At 40.9% G+C, this 22,077-nt stretch overlaps 1 protein-coding gene across 6 annotated transcripts in view; it reads right to left on the bottom strand.

Annotated features, from left to right (window-relative positions):
• The window catches only part of Napepld (N-acyl phosphatidylethanolamine phospholipase D), a 99,276-nt gene continuing 77,199 nt past the window's right edge, over positions 1-22,077 (bottom strand). For 5 of the 6 annotated variants that reach the window (XM_076565975.1, XM_076565973.1, XM_076565972.1 and 2 more), the window contains 3 exons: positions 11,582-12,228; positions 6,777-6,891; positions 72-279 (listed from right to left, as the gene is read on the bottom strand). In XM_076565975.1, coding sequence (XP_076422090.1) covers positions 145-279; positions 6,777-6,891; positions 11,582-12,228 — 897 coding nt within the window. In that variant the 3' untranslated portion in view covers positions 72-144. Of the gene's footprint in view, positions 280-6,776; positions 6,892-11,581; positions 12,229-22,077 lie in introns of all 6 variants that reach the window. The other variant, XM_076565974.1, reaches the window with a different exon arrangement.

A 22,077-nucleotide genomic window follows, 5' to 3' on the forward strand; every position in this document is an offset into this window, starting at 1 on the left:
TTTATGTAAATGAGGCTTATCGATTGGCAAGTTACAATGCAAAAAAAAAACAAAACACACACTTGCAGAAGTTGTTTCCGCGTGAAAATGTCAATATTTGTGAATTTCTTAATCTTCTCTTGTTTTCACTGAAAATTTCCATTTTCATGTTTCTTCAAAAGCTTTATCATCAGTATTCAAGTATCTTGATTCTCCATGCTTTAGGACAAAGAAATCTTCGCTTTTAAGTCCGTATCTCTCTAGAGCTTCATTCAGTTTCACTGGAGGCTCTAAGTAATGCTGGCAAGTAACAGGAAAAAAATGAAAATTTACAGTACAAATACTTGAGGGCTATTTCAAATAAGCACTCAAACTAAAAATAAATTTAAAGCACCAAAAGTTGCCTACATACATTCTTTTAAATGAACCATTATCAAGTTTGTCTCCTTACACAATTTAAGTCACTAATTACAAAGTCATTAAACTTGTCTACTACAAGAAAGATATAAGTCCATCCAAATGTCTGTATGTGCCTCCTTACATCACACAAAACTGGATCCTGATCTCACACGATACAATTTCAGTGTAGCTGGAATCAATACTAAGAAACAATAATAGAAGATTGGATGATAATGCATTTTAAGCATGAGGGACTCTGCATCTGTGTTTGTGTGGACAAGCAAATGTTTTTGGCTGAAGAAGGCTGTTACCCACAAAGCCCCCCAAGAACAAACCATGTCAGAGGATGAAGGGGGGGCCCAAGAACAGACAAAGCAATGCAATCCCAACTCCCTGTATTGCCTTAGTGCTCTGTAATAAAACAACACAAAGCATGCTCCAGAATGTTCCTGCACACTTGAATATTTTCTTAAGAAGTTCTAACTGGATTAGCAAGATGGCTTAGTGGACGAAGATACTTGATGCTAAACCTGAGGCCCTGAGTTAGATCCTTAGACCCACTGGTATAAAACTGGTGGTGGTGCTGCTGCTGGCACACGCCTTTAATCCCAGCACTGAGGAGACAGAGGCAGGCGGATCTCGGGAGTTTGAGTCCAGCCTGGTCTACAGAGTGAGTTCCAGGATAGCCAGGGCAACACAGAGAAACCCTGTCTCAAAAAAACAAAATAAAACAAAACAAAACAAAAGGATAAAACTGACTTCTACATTCCTGCTATGGTGCACATGCTCCATACACATACACAATGTAAATTATAAAAGTGCAGATCACTTGAACGTAGAATAAAATTACTTATAAAGAAATTTAAAGTATGAAGGTAAACAATTTCATTAGTTATTTACCTTTTTAAATATTTAAAGGGGCTGTGAGAGATAGCTCATAGGTTAAGAGCATGGCTGCTCTTCTAGAGGACCCAGTTCAATTCTTAGCACCCCATGGCAGTTCACAACTGTTTGTAACTCCAATCCCAATGAATCAGGTGCCCTCTTCTGGATTCCTTGGGCACTAGGCACACATGTGGTAGTACACAGACACACATGCAGGAAAAACACTCAAGCACATAAAAACAAATTTAAAAAACCAAACACAAAACTAGAGAGTCATTGTGATGTGGTAAAAAGAACAAATTAATAAATGTATAGGTACAGCTCCAGAGGTACTAATTAATATTTAATTAAATTAATATTATTTAAATAATTTTAATTAATTTTAATAAATAAATAATATTTGTGTTATTTATTGGAGAATTTCATACAATCTATCTAATCATACTCACTTCCTATTCCCTCCCCCAACTCCTCCCAGGTACATCCCCTCTCCAGGCCCCATTCCAACTTCTTTTTTTTTTTCTTATTTCCCTTTGACCTAAATCTCTATGCTGTATAATAGCTTTTTTAAAAAATTCATTCAAAGGTTTTTGTTTTGTTTTTTGTTGTTGTTACCTAATTAGAAAGGCTGTAACATTTGGAAATTCAAAAAAAAAGTAAATTCTGAACTAATCGTCAGTGGGGAGTCCGTCTCCCCTTCTATGACACCCATCTCCTATGCATCTACAGAGTATGTCAGGCTAGTGAACAAACAAAAGTCTTTATCCTTGTAATGCAGAGACAGAAAAGGAAATAAGATATCCGCGGAGTCAATATGTTCTGGGAAGAAGAAAGTGCTGGGAATAAGGTTTATTTTAAGTACAATCATCTCGGAGGCCCTTCCACGAAAATACCCTCTAAACACACCCTCGAAGGGCTGGGTTACTCAAGTGATACAGGGGCTCATCAGAGCTGAGGTTTTCACCCCAGACATGACGCTCCCAGGCTACTTTAAAGATGTGGCGATTGATTCCAACCGAGAAGGTCTTCTATAGTGCTGAGGACTGTAGGGGACAGTGAGTGGCAGTGAAGGCTGAGCCGTCTGGGAAGGCGGGAAGGAGGGGCAGACAGCTCCCATGGAAATGTGACTGGAGAAGAGGACCTGGGCTGGAAAGGTGGAAGGAAAACACAAAGTAGGAATGCTAAGGGGACGTGAGAAAGGGAAAGAGTTCTTTCACTAATACCCACTTTATTTTCCCACTGACTGAGTTAAAACTCTAGACACAACTAATAAATCCACAGAAAAGGCTGCTTGCACAACAATGACACCCTCCTTCCTCAGCAACATCCCAGACTGAGTAAAACAGCTAATGAACCAAGGTTAAAGCCAAAAGCATGTTCTAATACCGCTGAGCCATCTGTACAGCCCCAGGCACATCTCTTTCTTAACTGCCCTCAAAATCTGCCCTTTGTGTTTACTGTTTGCTTCTTAATACTGAGTTGTCTAAATTCTCACTTAACCTGAAATTCTTTTCTGTGGCGTAAGAACCCAGTTACACATAAGTGGAGGTCTCTAGGAGAAACGCGGGTTGCCTGGTCAGCGCTAGGCGGCGTCTCCTTATCGCAGGCCTGTGAGACAGGCAGGGCTGCTGCTGCCTGCAGCACTCAGTGCTTAGAGGAGAGACAGAGTTAGCGTAGTGAGGACAGATAACCAACGGGATCTCAAAGCCAGGACGCATCTCCTGGGGTTTAAATGTACATGTGGGTTTTGTCCTCCTTGCTTACTTCCACAGTTTTGGTTACATTTAAAGGATCACTAACAACATTCAACTAACTGCTAAATAACTTAGGTTTTAACTAAGCCTTATTTATACTGTATTCTTAGAGAGAGCCATTTATTAATGGATGGCAGACAGCAGGAATCTATTGCTTGTCTAATATATATATTATACATATATATTATGTATATATACCATAACACATATAGCACAAAAATAAATGTAATTTATTTTTAAAATATTTCAAACCAGGTGATGGTGGCACACACCTTTAATCCTAGCACTCAGGAGGCACAGTCAGGCGGATCTCTGTGAGTTCAAGGCCAGCCTGGGCTACAGAGTGAGATCCAGGAAAGGTGCAAAGCTACACAGAGAAACCCTGTCTTGAAAAATAAAAAATAAAAAATAAAAAAATTTCAAAATAATGAAATTCTTCCCCATTGAAAAAATAGCTCCTTTTGCTAAGTCCTTATCACCCATGTTTTCCAAGGTTTTGGTCAACAAAGTAGATACACAATCAATCTACACCAATAACTTCTTTGCTAGTTCAAACTTTATAGTGTCAGGCATGATGCCATTAAGGACTTAGTATAGTTTTTATAATGTTGTAGGTGGTAGGAGACCTTCTTTCTTTAATCTATCTATATTTTGCAACATCTGAGTTTTTTCCATCGGTTAATTCTTGGCTATTCTAACCATCTAACCTTTGAATTATGTAAGAAAAGCTTCTGGGTGACTTAGATTTAGTATCTCGGAATCCAAGCACAAAGGAGAAAAAAAAAAATGCTCACAGTCACGGAAGCAAACACCTATGGAAAATCAAGTCAGTAAGTCAGAAAATACAAGTAAGGAACGGGAGAAGAGCCCCTGAATTTGAGGTCCATCAAATGCCAGGCAGCCAGCCCTGGACAACTGCATTCCTAAAGGGTCAACTGATTAACAATCCGCTTTAAACAGAATCTAGTAATGATACAACCCGGTCAGCTAACATGCTAGCTTGTGTGATTACAGAATGCTACATCAAAAATAGGGGTTTATTTTAGAAAATTAGCTATTAATAGACACATACCATGCACATACAGAACTGTAGGGTGCTGTCGAGGTATAGACACCTGTATCCTGCTTATATCATAATGAGCAACTACTTCAAGTGCTTATACAAAGCACCAAATATTTAGAAACTTCAGGCTAAACACGTCTGAAAATCCCATAGACTTTCACACCTTTGTGTTAGTTGAGTAAACTGGTAACTACAAAACAGTCAAAGGAAAGATGTGTCTTTATTAAGAGTCTCAGAAAGAAAGATGGAGGTACAGCAAGAACAAATCTCCCTTTGGTGTTCTGTTTTATTTTGTTTGAGATTTTTGGTACTGACATATCTGCTGTATTCAAGTAGCCCAGGATGGCTTGCCACTACTTGCAGTCCTCCTGCTGCCACCTCCTGAGAGCAATGGGGCATAATTCTTGAAGACTAAACAGTGATGCAGTGGTTTGAATAGAACTGGCCCCCAGAGACTAATGTGTTTGAATGCTTGACCCATTAGGAGGTGTGGCCTGCTGGAGTAGGTATGGTCTTGTTGGAGGAAGTATGTCACTATGGGGTGGGCTTTGAGGTCTCATATGCTCAAGCTACACCCAGTGTGGTACATAGTCTCTTTCTGCTGCCTGCAGATCTGCTGTAGAATTCTCAGTTAAGCCTTCTCCAGCACCATGTCTGCCTGCACACCACCATGTTTCCCACCACGACAATAATGGACTAAACCTGTAAAACTGTAAGCCAGCCCCAATTAATGCTTCCTTTTACAGACACTTGCATGATCATGGTATCAGTTCACAGCAATAGAAAACCTAACTAAAACAACTGAAATGATTCTTTTTGTTTGTTTGTTTTTTGAGACAGGGTTTCTCTATGTAGCTATGGCTGTCCTAAAAATTGCTCTGTAGACCAAGCTGGCCTCAAACTCACAGAGATCCACCTGCCTCTGTTTTCCAAGTGCTGGAATTAAAGGTGTGTCCCACCACTGCCTGGATGTGAAATGGTTCTTGAAGTCTGAGGTTTTGGTCCTCTCCTAATCTCCCCGTCTAAGGAAAGAGCACTACTGTAGTTTTTTGTCTGGCCCAAAGTTAGGACAAATCTCTCTTACCTGTCAGTACTGTAGTCACTTAGACCCAACCAAGTAAACACAGAGACTTATATTGTTTATAAACTATATGGCCGTGGTAGGCTTCTTGTTAACTGTTTTTATTTCTTAAATTAACCAATTTTTATTAATCTATAAGTTGTCACGTGGCTCATGGCTTACCGGTACCTTACATCTTTTCATGGCAGTGGCTGGCAGCATTTCTCTCTCACTTAGCCTTCCACTTCCCAGAATTCCTTTCCTCCCTGTCCCACCTATACTTCCTCTTGCCTGGCTACTGGCCAATCAGTGTTCCATTCATCAACCAATCAGAGCAACACATTTGACATATAGAACATCCCACAGCACACTACTGTCTGTCCACTCACTCAAGCTGAGTCTTCATGCCTTCCTTTACAAAGATTTAATAACACACTATATTCCATCTATGGCACTACAGAAAATACGTATGGAACATTCATACATACAAACAGGTAGAGACATTATAAGAAACAGCCATCAAACAGCATATGCAAATATGACAGTTTGCCCTTTCCCAAGTCCACACATGTACTTCAGATGAGCACGCCTTCCTCCCAGCTCTGTAGATGTTCATTTATTACTCCATCCCACTTCCAGCAGCATGGCTACCGATCTGCTGCATTACTCACGGTTATTTCAAAATAAGACAGACATTTTAATTAGGAGATAGGGAAATGAGCACTGCATGTATTAGGTAACTGTGGAACAAGCTCTATCTTAGGAAGAGGTCACACTAGAAACAAAGCAGAGTAAGAGGGCTAAAAACACAAGAGGCCCCGGGAGACCGAAGGGTCACCCAGAGCCAAGCAGGGGAAGTTAACTTCTAACCCTTCTCAACATTGCTTGGGCTTAGATCCAGGAGTGAAGAGATGATTTCATTAGACTTCCTGATTCCAGAACCCATGCCAGCAGAGTTTGGGGATCAGTTCCCAAGGAAGAATCAGCTCTTCTGATCTAGTCTAAATATACCATATTTATGCCAGTGTCTGGAGACAGCAACCACTGAATGGAAGAGCTCTCTTCCCCCACTGCCCTCCACACCACCCACTCCCTGCTGCCCCCAGACGATGCTGCTGCCCCCAGACGATGCTCTGCCCTTTCCTCCTCTGGAAATAAGTACCATCCTTCATGCCTGTGGCCAAGTTAAAAATCTCTTTCTTCCATGAGGTGATTCCTGATCCCTCCCTGTCTTTGAGACCAATTTATCTGTCCCATATTATAGCACCTCCACCTTCCAGTACACAATGTACGTTCTAGCTTCTACTAGAACATAAGCCATCTGGAGTGTGGTGGCATGATGGTTCATTTTCTACACCACACACAGATTTTGGATAAGCAGATGCTTCATTAACTATGAAATCAGCCTAAAAAAACAGCACACCATGGGGGTTTTATTCCTTTTCAAGTATTTTACTAGAAAGTATGCTTTGCCCCTCCAATTTATGTGGTGGTTATGATAATGTAGAGTTTGATTCCACAGTGTGGTCTCTGAAAGCCAGGTCACAGAGATACTAAATCCCACCAACAGTCAAACACACAATCAAAGCTGAGGTTTGTGTTTGTTTGTTTGTTTGTTTGTTTAAATAAAACTTACCTCATTAGTTAAGGCAAAAGTTCCCCAGTGAATTGCCACAGATCTCTTGGTTTGAACATCAATGTGAATTCTTACAGCATCTTCTGGGTCAACATGCTGGTATTTCATAAACCACCTGATGAGACACAGCTATTGATTAATTTACTCTTTGCAAATAGCCTAAATTCAAATGACTATTTAATCTAATCAACATTTAATAGTCTGCATATCTGGAGAGACAGATGTGCAGTTAAAAGCATGCACTACCTTTGCAGACCTGAATTCAGTTCCCGGTTCCCACATCAGGCAGTTCACAATTGCCTGTATCCCCAGCTCCAGGAGATCCAATGTCCTTGTCTGGCCTCCTTGGGCATTTACACACACACACACACACACACACACACACACACACACACACACACATAGTTAAAAATAAAATTTAAAACAAAAGGATTCTTCACAGGACTATGAATGTTTGAAAACTCACGGTGGCTATTCTTATGGCCTCTCCCTAAACCTTCATTTGACTTTATGTCAGTATACCTAGGAATTTCACCAAATCAGCAGTAGATGCAGCAACAAGCAATAGTGTTGTTTTCAACCACTTTTCAGCCATCAAATTCACATGGAACTCATCCAGAAAATTTATAATAAAAAGTTACTCCATGATTTTGATGTTGGGACACCAGCATTAGATTTGTGCAGCCAGAAGTGAGACTCTCAGGGAAGAGACACAAACAGCGATGAATGAGCCAGGCACTAAGTCTAGAGGCAGGCCAAGACTGTAAGAAAACAAGCAATATGGAGAGATGGCTCTGCTGCCCTTCCTGAAGATCTGAGATCAGTTCCCAGTACCCTCATGGAGTGGCTCAAAATGGCTTATAACTCCAGCTCTAAGGGAGCTAACACCCTCTTCTATTATGGGCACCCAAACACATGGCATTCACTCACACAGACACACAAATACCCATAATATTAAAAGTGAAATCTTATGCCAGGCATGATAGTGCATGCCTTTAATCCCAGCACTTAGGAGGGAGAGGCAGGCAGATCTCTGAGTTGGAAGCCAGCCTGGTCTACAGAGAGAGTTCCAGGATACCCAGGGATACACAGAGAAATGCTACCTCAAAAAAAAATCATAAACAAACAAATAATAAATAAAATCTCAAAATATATATGTAAACAAATAAACAAGATTCTAAACAGAAGCAAAATCCATCCACAGTTGGTAAAACCACTTCCCCTTAGTCCACTTTTCTCTGGGGGCAAAAAAGCAAAACTCTTATCTCATGTGTATAAATTGCTAAAAAGTGAGGTTCAAGCTTTATTTCATGTTTATTTTGATTTTTACTGATGCTGTATTTTAAAATATGACTTATTATTTTACTCTGCAATTTTACAGATGAATCAAAGAAATATAATAATGGGTAAAGAATTGGAAACCATGTTGGGTGGTGGTGGTACATGCCTTTAATCCCAGTACTCAACAGGCAGAGGCAGGAGGACTGCTGTGAGTTCAAGACCAGCATGGTCTACAAACGAGTTCCAGGACAGCCAGGGCTTAAAAAAAAAAAAAAAAAAAGAATTGGAAAACAAACCAGTTACAGTAGAACACACCATCAGGATATCCCACCAGTTACATAGAACACACCATCAGGATATCCCACAGGCACAAAAACACACCAGTTACAGTAGAACACACCATAAGGATATCCCACAGGCACTAACCAAATGGAAAGCAAGCCAAGAGTTAGTGTAAAGCCGGGTGCTATGGCACACACACCTATAACCCTTCCACTCCACACAGGAGGATCCTAAACTCATGGCTAGACTACAATATCACGACTTTTTCTCAAAAATAAATAGTGTACAGTGTAAAGTATTTAAAGATGAGGGGGGGAAGTCCCACTGCCAGTCAAGGTATTTTATTTAAAACACCATAAAACTGAAAAAGTGACTACAGATAGCAAAGTCCTGGAAGACCGACTAACACCTTGGTGCCCCCCAGGCTCCAGAAGGAGAGCCTGAGTCCTGACTCGTGCAGGGGTTGGAAAGCCTTTGGAAAGGACTCTCAAATCCCTGAGCTTCTATTTCCATGTCTGTGAAGTATAAACTTTGATCCAGACAGTTTGTGAAAACATTAAATGCAGCACCTATTCGTAGACCCCTCCCAGAAAAATAATTAACAAAACATGACCTTCAGGAAAAAATGAATTATTTTTTATGCGAAGGATGCACACGTTTTACTTTCCAAGCCACTGGTTTAGCTGAAGAGAAACATTTTCTTCATATTCTTTGCATCCTAGTCTGCCACTACCTAGCAATGCTAGAAAGACTAAGGGGTATGGGCTGTACCCAGGTGCTCTGCCCTTCCCGGGACTCATCACCTAGAGTTCATCCATCTACAACAACAAAAGGGTGATTTGACTGTCCTCTGGAAACCCCAAAATAAAACCACTGTGCTCAGAACAGACTACAGCAGCAGTGTTCTACCTATGTCCTGACAATCAGGAGCCAAGGCAGAACGGAAACAGTCTTGGTGTGTCCCCTCGTCTAACAGTCCTTTTGCAAATGCTACTTCTTTTCTAACTTCTGTTTACCTGAAATAAATTTACTTTTTTTTTTTTTACTCTAGCCATTAAAATGAAAATGTCAGTGCTAAGGCCGACAGACCACTTGACCCAATCCCCAGCACTGTAAGTGGAAAAGTAGATGCTAAACTCTAGCCATAGCATCTGGGGATGAGAGACCCCAGACGCAGCAATCAAATATTCCCAGCACACAACTGAAAGCCATTTTTCACTATAATCAGCTTACAGGTGTACAGGATTCCTAAGTTTTATTTTATTTCTAAATCAGCTAGGGTCAACAAAACAAAACCAGATTCTACAGTCCATGTGAACTACATTTAATGCTCTTAAAGCAAGCCATGGCCCCACCCCCGGACTCTCACAGCCCAGAAAGAAGACGGAGGCACTGTAGAGAAGGGGCAAGGCTGTGGCCATGCAGTTTGTGCCGTCACCACAGACACAGACATTAAACACGGGATGCCACCCATGAAGGCTTGTTTGTATAACAGTAAAGAGATACTCTTTATGTAGGGAGTAAAAGTCAACACCATGTGAAAATGATTTGTGACCATTTTTTAAAGCCACGTCGATTGATATTTTCAGGAGTTTCATGAGAACTAGAATAATTTGAATGGAAAATGTAAAATTTAAACACTAATACTGACTTACAATAATTTCTGTTATGGTCTGTAATGGTGGTGGCTTTTTGGAACAGATTCTCCTGCCTCAACTTCTCAGTTTTGGGGTTAGAGGCATGTGCTGCCTCATCTGGCAAGTTATGATAGTTTCAATAATTACTAAGAACCCAAAACAGGTTAAAGTATCTAAACCCACCCACAATAAGGAAATAAGTAAAGCTAAATAAATAAATAAAAGAATAAGAATAAGAAAAATGGTTTGGTGAACTTAAAGGTTAACAAATGAATTTGACAGGGATGGGGCTATAGCTCTGTGATGCCTCAGGCCCTGGATTCAATCCCCAGTTACAAGAAAGAAAGAAGGAAAACTGATGAATGAATGGATAGATACAGGGTGAAAACAAAAAGCTGGATTTACCCAATCTGTCACCATGTGTACAAACAGCTACGTAAGTAAGTCTAAGCTCTGTTGAGATTATATATACTGCTTGTATTTGAGATACAATGCTTGTAGGGTTGCCTAATAACAAACATGTATGTGCATGCTGTGAAAAGTAAAGCAAAACCTGGTATGTGTGGTGTGTTCATGTATGTGCACATGTGTGTGTGGGCATGTGCAGCCCAGAGGTCAACATCAGGTGTTTCTATCACTCTCCACCTTTTTAAGAAACAAAAATGATGACATTCATTCTTTGCCTGTGACACACACAAGTGGGTGAAGAGAACTTGAGTGTAGGTGGATTCTCTGCTTCAAACTTGCAGGTCCTAGGGATCAAACTTGGGTCTGCTCACCCTGAGTAGCAGGTGCCCCGCTACTCCATTTCACCAGCCCTCCACCTTGTTTTAAAGACAGCTTCTCTCACTGAACCTGGACCTCATTGATTGGTTACACTGACAGTGAACACCCAGGATCCTCCCATCTGCCTCCCCAGCTCTGGAATTACAGGAATGTGCTGTCAAGCAGGGTTTTTTACTGTGGGTTCTGAGGAACCAAATCTGCACCTCCATGCTTGCATAAGCCTCATTTTATTACCAGTAAGCCAACTTCCTAGACCACTTTATTACAATCGGTTTTGCTTCACTTGTACATCTGTTTGACTGAGTTCTTCTGGGTCTTCAGTGACAGTGTGGCCCTTAACTGCTCTCAAAATAGGTGAGGAGCACACAGTGGTGAGAGCATGTCAGGACCAGATTCTTCATGCACATCACACAGACTACAGGCCAACTCCTTGCTTTCTCGATCTGCTAAACAGAAGATCTGCAGGACAGGGATTGGAAATTCCCAATCACAGAGTCAAAGCCAGTCATCTGCAGAAGAATCATCCATGTGAAGAGGAAGAATAAAAGTTGGTTCTAGGTACTGGCTAGTAAGCAGGAAGGTATGTGGGCTCCGGCAAGGATCTAGAAATTGTTTTGTTTTTTTCTTCCCCCGGTTAGTTTCAAACTCGCAGAGATTAAAGGTGTGAGCCACCACCGCCCAGCTGAATTCTTTACACCTTAATATAAAATTAAATTTGAATCTAACTTCAACCTCCATCAATGTGTATCAAGCCCACCACTAAAATCACAAATTAGATAGCATCAAGAATCATAACGTGTGAAGTACACATTTACAAACCTTGGTTCATAAGCTCCGATGGGAATAGCTGCAAGGTCAAAGGGACCAAACCTCTTTCCTATCTCTTCAAAAGCAGGGCAGTAACCAGTATCCCCAGTGAAGAAGAATCGATTCCAAGGCCCCAACACAGACCAACTGCCCCACAGAACCTTGTTGTCATCCATGAGGGTCCTTTTACACCAGTGTTGGGAAGGCGTGAAGACAAAAGTGACCTTATCATGGCCAGGGACGCAATTCTCCTCCCACCAGTCCAGCTCAATCACGTTCTCACAGCCACATTTCTGCATCCAGTCGAGAAGACCCAAAGGCACAAACCATCTCAACTCACTGCCAAATCGCTCATTCAAAGCGAGGACAGAACCGTAGTCCAGGTGGTCATAGTGGTTGTGACTAATAAGGACAGCATCGATTCCGGGAAGTTCACTTATTGTACACGGGGGACGGCGAAATCGCTTTGGACCCATGTACTGCGAGGGAGAAGCGCGGGAGCTGAACATGGGGTCTGTAAGGAATATGAGCTCATCCATTTCCACCATCAGCGTTGCGTGTCCCAGCCACGTGACTCTTAAGCCAGCCTCTCGCACTCCAGCTTCTTCAGGGTCACTGATAAAATACGGCTTAAGCACTGGGAGTTCTTTGTCAAGTTCCTGTATATATAAAGAGGGGAAAGGCAGTATTTAGGGGTGGAAAGGCATTACATCATCACAGAAAACACTGTGACCTGCATCATTTCAGTGAGGAGCTATTTGGGAATAACTGAAGTCATCCAGTACACCTGCCACTGCTGCGCTTCCCTGAAACAGGCGCACTCGCTTCCTTCTGGATGGGACTTAATCACCACAGGTTAGTAATCTGCTTAGTCCTGAATGCAAGAGGGGAGGAAAACCCTCGGTCCCGCTCAGTTTGTATGTGAACGGCTGTCTTCCTACACACAGTCACTCTGCTGCTGTCCCCTCCCTGAGCTGATGGTGTATTTGCTGCCTAAAGACAGCCTCAGAAGCAGGCCAGTCCTTGGAACTCACAAGGTAAGCGGCCAGCAACTGACGTTTAACACTTGGATCTTATATACCTCACTTTCTGAGCACATAAAATTCAAAGCAAAACACTATAATGATTCCTAGGGGCGGATCACATTCATAAATGGTTTTCCTCATTCCTACCTTTACAAGGCAGGCTGACACAAGAGGGTAAAGGCAGGAGACAACGGTGAAGGAAAGCTAAGAAGTCACTGAGAGTCTGAATGAGAAGGCCTGGCCAGGAGAGGAAAGGCAGAGGATCGCAGTGATGGCTCCTAAGCCCTCCAAGCTCAAGTTCCCATCTGGAAGATGGGTACAACAATCTGCATTGCCATGAGAACTGAATTAGAAATGGCTAGCTCATAATACATGCTCTGTAAGTATGCCAATGAAGACAGCATGTCCCAACCCTGATGACCAAGCATGCACCGGGATTGTCAATTTCTTGTATTTCTGCACAGCCAGTAACCTATACTTAAGATCCTGAGCAGCAGCTAGACACATCCAAGGACTCATGACTGTACAGCTGGCTCCGTGCCCACTCCATCCATATACAAGAGTCATAACAGTCCTCAACACTATACCAACACAGACATGGTAGGTGGCACTTGGGAAGCTGAGGAAGAAAAACCAAGAGTTCAAGGCCAGCCTGGGTTTATGTAGTAAGATCTGTCTATAAATAAATAATCCAACAAAAACAGTGTGCCTATGGTTAAGATATAACTCCCTCCCTGCTGTAAAGGGTTCACTGCTCTCTACTCCCTGACAAACCCCATCTCATTCCCTTGCCCAACAGTAAGTAAGGATGCCCAGGCCTCTCCAGCTGTGCTTCATGCTATTGACTGCCATACACACTCTCTATCACATGCTCAGGAAAATACTTCCCATTCCTGGACCGAGTTCCAGAACTCTGCATGATTCTGACCCATTTTTCAGATTGCCTTCACCCTCTCAGACCTTGGAGACTATAATTAAATTGTGCATCCTCCAGGGCCACCCCCCCCCCCAAGTCTCTGCAGATGGAATCCCTCCTTACAGGTATTCTGGTCTAAATGTAGACGATATCTCTTGTCTTATGCAGCTTGGAATCATTCTAAGTGCTTTGCTCAGTGCTTGCAACTGAGAACATGATCAATAAAAAATTTTGGATAAATTTATAAACAAATGATGTTAGTTTTTTTTCAATCAATTCTCAAATTTTACACTTAGGGTTAGAAAAAAAGTCACATTGTAAATTTACCAAGAATTAAGAAGAAAATTTAAAAGATAGAGGCAAAAGAAGAAGAGAAGTAGGGTGCTTGAGAGATGGCTCAGCAGTTAAGGGCACTTGCTGAACTTTCAGAGGACCTGGGTTCTATTCCCAGTGCCCACATTAGGCTGCTCACAATCACCCACAACTCCAGGAGATCCAATACCCTCTTCTAGCCTCTTCAGGCACTTACAAGCATGTGGTCCACATACTCAGGCACAAACATTCACATAAAATAAACAAGGTTTTTAAGAAAGGAAAGAAATGAATGTAAATTTAACATAATGTAATTACGTGTTAGGTATAATAGTAGTCATACAATAATAATGATGACAAAATATCATATATCAAGTACTTTACTAAAATATAGCATAAAATAGCAATAGCTACCATTTATATAGATTTTTACCATTTGGACATTGTACTAATTCACAAAAAAATTTAGATTTAACACGGATCAAAACACCAAAGGGAAAAACACCTTCCATCTTACAGATGAAAAAGCAAAGAGTTATACAGAGTTACCTTTACACAGGTCAGCCAGCTGGTCTCTTGTAGCTAGAGTTTTCCTGCCTGGCCCACAATCAGGACAAATCTCTCCTACCCACCAGTCCCACAGCCGCTCAGACCCAACCAAGTAAACACACAGAGACTTATATTGCTTACAAACTGTATGGCTATGGCAGGCTTCTTGCTAACTGTTCTTATAGCTTAAATTAACCCATTTCTATTAATCTATAAGTTGCCACATGGCTTGTGGCTTATCAATATCTTACATGTTGGTACTCATGGTGGTGGCTGGCAGCGTCTCCTCCTCTCTGCTAGTCCCGTCTATACTTCCTGCCTGGCTACTGGCCAATCAGTGTTTTATTTATCAATCAATCACCCACAGCACTCCCCCCATTTTTTTTCAAAAAGGAAGGTTTTAACTTTCACGTAGTAAAATTATAGATAACAAAACAATTATCAAGCAAGAATTATAGTTACGAGAGACATACAGGCCCTGCAGCGGCCGGCAGAGACAAACAGGCCTGGTGGCAGCGACAAACAGGGACAAGTAGGCCTGGCGGCGGCTGGCAGAGACATACAGGCCTGGCGGCAGCAGCCCACAGACATAGACAGGCACAGCAGCAGCGACAAGCAGAGGCAGGGGTAGGCTGGCCTGACAGAGGCAGGCAGGCCCGGTGCGGAGGCAGGCAGACCCAGGAGGTGGCGGGCTGAAACACACTCACAATAAAGACCAGAAATAGAGCTATTACCCGCTGAAGAGCTAGTGAAAACAAACTCTTAATCAAAAGCTTGGAACAGGAACGCCTCTAACCCCAACACCCAGGGAAGAAGCTATCTCCGTGGGACGGAACCAGAACGAATCTGAACACTCCGTTTGAGGCCAACCCAAGGCCCAGCTGCTGATCCTGTGAAACCCAACAACTTGGAGGTGTTGGTGAGACTACCCCGCTTAGCTGAAATCTATCCGGGAGAGGATTCAGATCCCTACAGTTTGAAGTCTGAAGAAACAAGATCAGCTAAGGAGTTGATGAATGAACAAAACATGACCTGGGAACACAGAAGAAGGTGCTGCCCAGCCACCAAACCAGATCACCAGAATCATAAGTATATACTTCACCGACTGAGATCAGCTGCCCCTGAAGAAATAGCCCAATAGCACCAATTTAACCAAGAACTCCTAGTGAACCAAGACTAAAAATTAGAACAAGAGAGGCACTCTCAGACACAGACACCACATGCACTGCACAGAGGAAGAGATGAGTAGACGCCAGTGCAAAAATACAGGCAACAACATAAAGACCTATATGGCAACATCAGAACCCAGTGATTCTACACCTGCAAGACCTGAACATGCCAAGACAGAAGAAACAGAAGAAATCAATCCTAAAAATGACTTTAAGAAGATGATAGAGGCCCTTAAAGAAGAAATAAAAAATTCCCTTAAAGAGGAAATAAAAATTTCCCTTAAAGAGGAAATGAAAAACTCCATTAAAGAGGAAATAAAAAACTCCCTTAAAGAAATGGAAGAAAAAACGAACAAAAAATGGGAAGACATCAAAGAAAGCCAAGAAAAAGCAATTAAACAGATGAAAGAAACATTCCAAGATCTGAAAAATGAATTTGAGACAATAAAGAAAACACATGCTGAGGGAATGCTGGAAATAGAAATCCTGACTAAACGAACAGGAACTACAGAAAAAAAGCATAACCAACCGATTGCAAGAGATGGAACAGAGAATCTCTGACACTGAAGACACGATAGAGAAAATAGATTCGTCAGTCAAAGAAAACACTAAAGACAAAAAAGTCGTAACACAAAATGTCCAAGAAATTTGGGACACCATGAAAAGACCAAACCTAAGAATAATAGGGATAGAAGAAGGAGAAGAATACCAACTCAAAGGCACAGAAAATATATTCAACAAAATCATAGAAGAAAACTTTCCTAACCTAAAGAAAGAAATACCTATGAAGATACAAGAAGCTTACAGAACACCGAATAGGCTGGATCCAAAAAAAAAAAAAAAAAGTCCCCTCGCCACATAATAATCAAAACACTAAACACACAGAACAAAGAAAAAATATTAAGAGCCGCAAAGGAAAAAGACCAAGTAACATATAAAGGCAAACCCATCAGAATAACACCAGACCTCTCAATAGAGACTATGAAAGCTAGAAGATCATGGACAAATCTCATGCAGACACTAAGAGACCATGGATGCCAACACAGACTATTATACCCAGCAAAACTCTCAATCACCATAGGTGGAGTAAACAAAACATTCCAGGATAAAACCAGATTTAATCAATACCTGTCCACAAACCCAGCCCTACAGAAAGCACTAGAAGGGAAAATCCAACCCAAAGAAGCTAAACACATCCATGAAAAATCAAGCAATAGATAATCCCACACCAACATACACCAAAGAAAGACAACACAACACAACCACAAAAAATAACAGGAATTAACAATCACTGGTCATTAATATCCATCAATATCAATGGTCTCAACTTACCTATAAAAAGACACAGGCTAACAGAATGGATAAGAAAACAGGACCCATCCATCTGCTGCATACAAGAAACACACCTTAACTTCAAAGACAGACACTACCTCCGAGTAAAGGGCTGGGAAAAGGCTTTCCAAGCAAATGGACCTAAGAAACAAGCTGGTGTAGCTATCCTAATATCTAATAAAATAGATTTCAAACTAAAATCAATCAAAAGAGATCAGGATGGACATTACATATTTATCACAGGAAAAATCCACCAAGATGAAGTCTCGATTCTAAACAATTATGCTCCAAATACAAAAGCACCCACATTCATAAAAGAAACACTACTAAAGTTTAAAACGCACATCAAACCCCACACATTAGTAGTGGGAGATTTTAACACACCACTCTCACCAAAAGACAGATCTACCAGACTGAAACTTAACAAAGAAATAAAGGACCTAACAGATGTTATGACTCAAATGGACCTATTAGATATCTACAGAACATTCCATCCTAACACAAAAGAAAATACCTTCTTCTCAGCACCCCATGGAACCTTCTCAAAAATTGACCACATGCTTGGACACAAAACAAATCTCAACAGATACAAAAAAATTGGAATAACCTCCTGTATCTTATCAGACCACCATGACTTAAAGTTAGACCTCAACAACAACAAAAATTATAGAAAACCAACAAACTCATGGAAACTGAATAATGCCCACATGAAACATCAATGAGTCAAGGAAGAAATAAAGAAAGAAATTAAAGATTTCCTAGAATTCAATGAAAATAAAAGTACAACATACCCAAACTTATGGGACACTATGAAAGCAGTGCTAAGAGGAAAATTCATAGCTCTAAATGCACACATAAAGAAGATGGAGCAATCCCATACCAATGAATTAACAGCACAACTGAAAGCTCTAGAACAAAAAGAAACAAACTCGCCCAGGAGAAATAGACGCCAGGAAATAATCAAATTGAGGGCTGAAATCAACGAAATAGAAAACAAGAGAACAATACAAAAAATCAATGAAACAAAGAGTTGGTTCTTTGAAAAAATCAACAAGATAGACAAACCCCTAGCCAAATTAACCAAAAGGCAAAGAGAGAGCACCCAAATTCACAAAATCAGAAATGAAAAAAGAGACATAACAACAGACAACGAGGAAATCCAGAGAATCATCAGATCATACTTCAAAAAATTGTACTCCACAAAAATGGAAAACCAGGAAGAAATGGACAATTTTCTGGATAAATACCACATACCAAAATTAAATCAAGACCAGATAAACCATTTAAATAGACCAATAACCCCTAAAGGAATGGAAATAGTCATCAAAAGTCTCCCAACCAAAAAAAGCCCAGGACCAGATGGTTTCAGTGCAGAATTCTACCAGACTTTCAAAGAAGAACTAATACCAATACTCTTCAAGTGTTCCACACAATAGAAACAGAAGGAACACTACCAAACTCTTTTTATGAGGCTACAATTACCCTGATACCCAAACCCCACAGAGATGCAACAAAGAAGGAGAACTACAGACCAATCTCCCTCATGAACACTGATGCAAAAATACTCAACAAAATATTGGCAAACCGAATCCAAGAATACATCAAAACAATTATCCATCACGACCAAGTAGGATTCATCCCAGGGATGCAAGAATGGTTCAACATACGAAAATCAGTCAATGTAATACACCATATGAACAAATTGAAAGAAAAAAAACACATGATTATCTCCTTAGATGCTGAAAAAGCCTTTGACAAAATCCAACACCCCTTCATGATAAAGGTCTTAGAAAGATCAGGAATACAAGGAACATTTCTAAACATAATAAAGGCAATTTATAGCAAGCCAACAGCAAACATCAAATTAAACGGAGAGAAATTCAAAGCGATACCACTAAATTCAGGAACAAGACAAGGCTGTCCACTCTCCCCGTATTTATTCAATATAGTACTAGAAGTTCTAGCTAGAGCAATAAGATAACAAAAGGAGATCAAAGGGATACAAATTGAAAAGAAAGAAGTCAAACTTTCACTATTTGCAGATGATGTGATAGTATACATAAGTGACCCCAAAAACTCTACCAGGGAACACCTACAGCTGATAAACTCCTTCAATAAAGTGGCAGGATCAATACAAGATCATCTCAAAAAAAAAATCAGTAGCCCTCCTATACACAAATGATAAAAGGGCTGAGAAAGAAGTCAGAGAAACATCACCCTTTACAATAGCCACAAATAATATAAAATACCTTGGGATAACACTAACTAAACAAGTGAAGGACCTTTTTGATAAGAACTTTAAATCTCTAAAAAAAGAAATTGAAGATATCAGAAAATGGAAGGATCTCCCATGCTCATGGATAGGTAGGATTAACACAGTAAAAATGGCAATCTTACCCAAAGTAATCTACAGATTCAATGCAATCCCCATCAAAATCCCAACACAATTCTTCACAGACTTGGAAAGAAAAATACTCAACTTCATATGGAAAAACAAAAGACCCAGGATAGCTAAAAGAATCCTATACGATAAAACAACCTTTGGAGGCATCAGCATCCCTGACCTCAAACTCTACAATAGAGCTATAGTAATAAAAACAGCTTGGTACTGGTATAAAAACTGACATACGGACCAACGGAATCGAATTGAAGACCCTGACATTAATCCATGCACATATGAACACCTGGTTTTTGAAAAAGGAGCCAAAACTATACAATGGAAAAAAGAAAGTATCTTCAACAAATGGTGCTGGCATAACTGGATGTCAATATGTAAAAGATTACAAATAGATCCATATCTGTCACCATGCACAAAACTCAAGTCCAAGTGAATCAAAGACCTGAACATAAATCCAGTTACACTAAACTTAATAGAAAAGAAAGTAGGAAGCACTCTTGAACGCATTGGCACCAGAGACCATTTCCTAAATAAAACACCGACAGCACAGACCCTGAGCACAACAATTAATAAATGGGACCTCTCGAAATTGAGAAGGTTTTGCAGGGCAAAAGACACAGTCAATAAGACAAAAAGACAGCCAACAGAATGGGGAAAGATCTTCACCAACCCCACATCTGACAAAGGATTGATCTCCACAATATATAAAGAACTCAAGAAACTAGACATCAAAATACTGAACAGTCCAATTAAAAAATGGGCTAAAGAGCTAAACAGAGAATTCACAAAACAAGAATCACAAATGGCTGAAAGACATTTAAAGAAATGCTCAACATCCTTAATCATCAGAGAAATGCAAATTAAAACGACTCTGAGATACCACCTTACACCTGTCAGAATGGCTACGATCAAAAACACCAATGACAGCCAATGTTGGAGAGGATGTGGAGCAAAGGGAACACTCCTCCACTGTTCGTGGGAATGTAAACTTGTACAACCACTGTGGAAATCAGTATGGTGGTTTCTCAGAAAATTAGGAATTGAACTACCTCAAGACCCAGTCATCCCACTCTTGGGCATATACCCAAGGAATGCTGATTCATACCATAAAGATACATGCTCAGCTATGTTCATAGCAGCACTATTTGTAATAGCCAGAACCTGGAAACAACCTAGATGCCCATCAACGGAAGAATGGATGGAAAAAATGTGATATATATACACAATGGAGTACTACTCAGCAGAGAAAAACAATGAAAGCATGAAATTTGCAGGCAAATGGATGGAACTAGAAAAAAATCATCCTGAGTGAGGTAACCCAAACCCAGAAAGACAGTCATGGTATGTACTCACTCATAAGTGGATTCTAGATATAAAATAAAGAACAATCAGACCACACACAACCCATAGAACCATAGAGGCTATATATATAGCATGGAGGTCCCTAGGACAACTGTGGCTTATAATAAATTTCGGTTTTACTCAATTATTGAAAAAAAATAGGCAAACGAATGGAAACACATGAACTATGAACCAAAGACTGAGGGGTCCCCAGCTGGATCAGGCCCTCTGAATAGGTGAGACAGTTGATTGGCTTGATCAGTTTGGGAGGCAACTAGGCAGTGGGACCAAGTCCTGTGCTCATTGCATGAGTTTGCTGTTTGAAACCTTGAGCTTATGCAGGGACACTTGGCTCAGTCTGGGAGGAAGGGCCTGGACCTGCCTGGACTGAGTCTACCAGGTTGATCGTAGTCCTCGGGGGAGGATTTGCCCTGGAGGAGGTGGGAATGGGGGGTAGGGTGGGGGTAAGAGGAGGGGGTGAGAGGGGGGAGAATAGGGGAACCCATGACTGATATGTAGAACTGAATGGTATTGTAAAATAAAATAAAATTAAAATTAAAATAAAAGAACTAAGCCTTAGTTCCTGCCTCTTGAAGCAGTTTCTGAGGAAGCCATAAACAAAGGACAATCAATCTTCAACACCTTTGACAGCAGGGACAAGGGAGATAGCACATACCAAGCCTGGACCACTGAGCCAGCCCCACAGTCAGCAGCTCAAGGTAATAACCAAATAAGAACAAAGCCTGGGACTTGTCCAGGCCTGCCCAAAAATGGAAAAGCTATAGCCTTAACCAGTCCAATCAGCCCTAGCCAATAGAATGTACTAATATGATTGCCACTTGCTTAAGTCAATCATATCCAAGATGGCCTAACTGCCCTACAAACTCTTAGCTCCTCTTAAAAGGAGCTTTGCGAGCTTCTCCTGGAGTCGTCACATTTTGCCTTTGTGTAGGATGGTCAGCCCCAGAATGCCAGAATACTAAATGCTCTTGTTGATTGTATATGTGGATGGTGGTCTTTTGTGGGACTTCTCCAGGACTCTTATCATCTAATATGCAAAGTGTTGCCAATAAAGCTTTTTGGGTGGTGCACACCTTTAATCCTAGCACTTAGGAGGCAAAGGCAGGAAGATATCTGGGGGTTTGAGGTTAGCATAGTCTACAGAGTTAGTTCTAGGATAGCCAGGACCACACAGAGAAATCCTGTCTACAAAACAAAACAAACAAAAGATAGTGAATTGAGATCTGAACACTTTTCTTTGTTGTGGTGGCTTGAATGAAATGTCACCCATAGGTCCAGGTGTCTGAACACTTGGTTCCCAGATGGTGGCACTATTTGGGTAGGTTTAGGAGATGTGGCCTTGCTGAAGGGAGTGTGTCTCTGGAGGTGGGCTTTGAAGTTTCAAAGCCAGGCATTCCTAGTTCTCTCTCTCTGCTTCCTGCCTGCAGTTGACAATGTAAGCTCTC

Source organism: Peromyscus maniculatus, chromosome 3 (assembly GCF_049852395.1).
Source record: "Peromyscus maniculatus bairdii isolate BWxNUB_F1_BW_parent chromosome 3, HU_Pman_BW_mat_3.1, whole genome shotgun sequence".
Classification (NCBI taxonomy): Eukaryota; Metazoa; Chordata; class Mammalia; order Rodentia; family Cricetidae; genus Peromyscus; species Peromyscus maniculatus.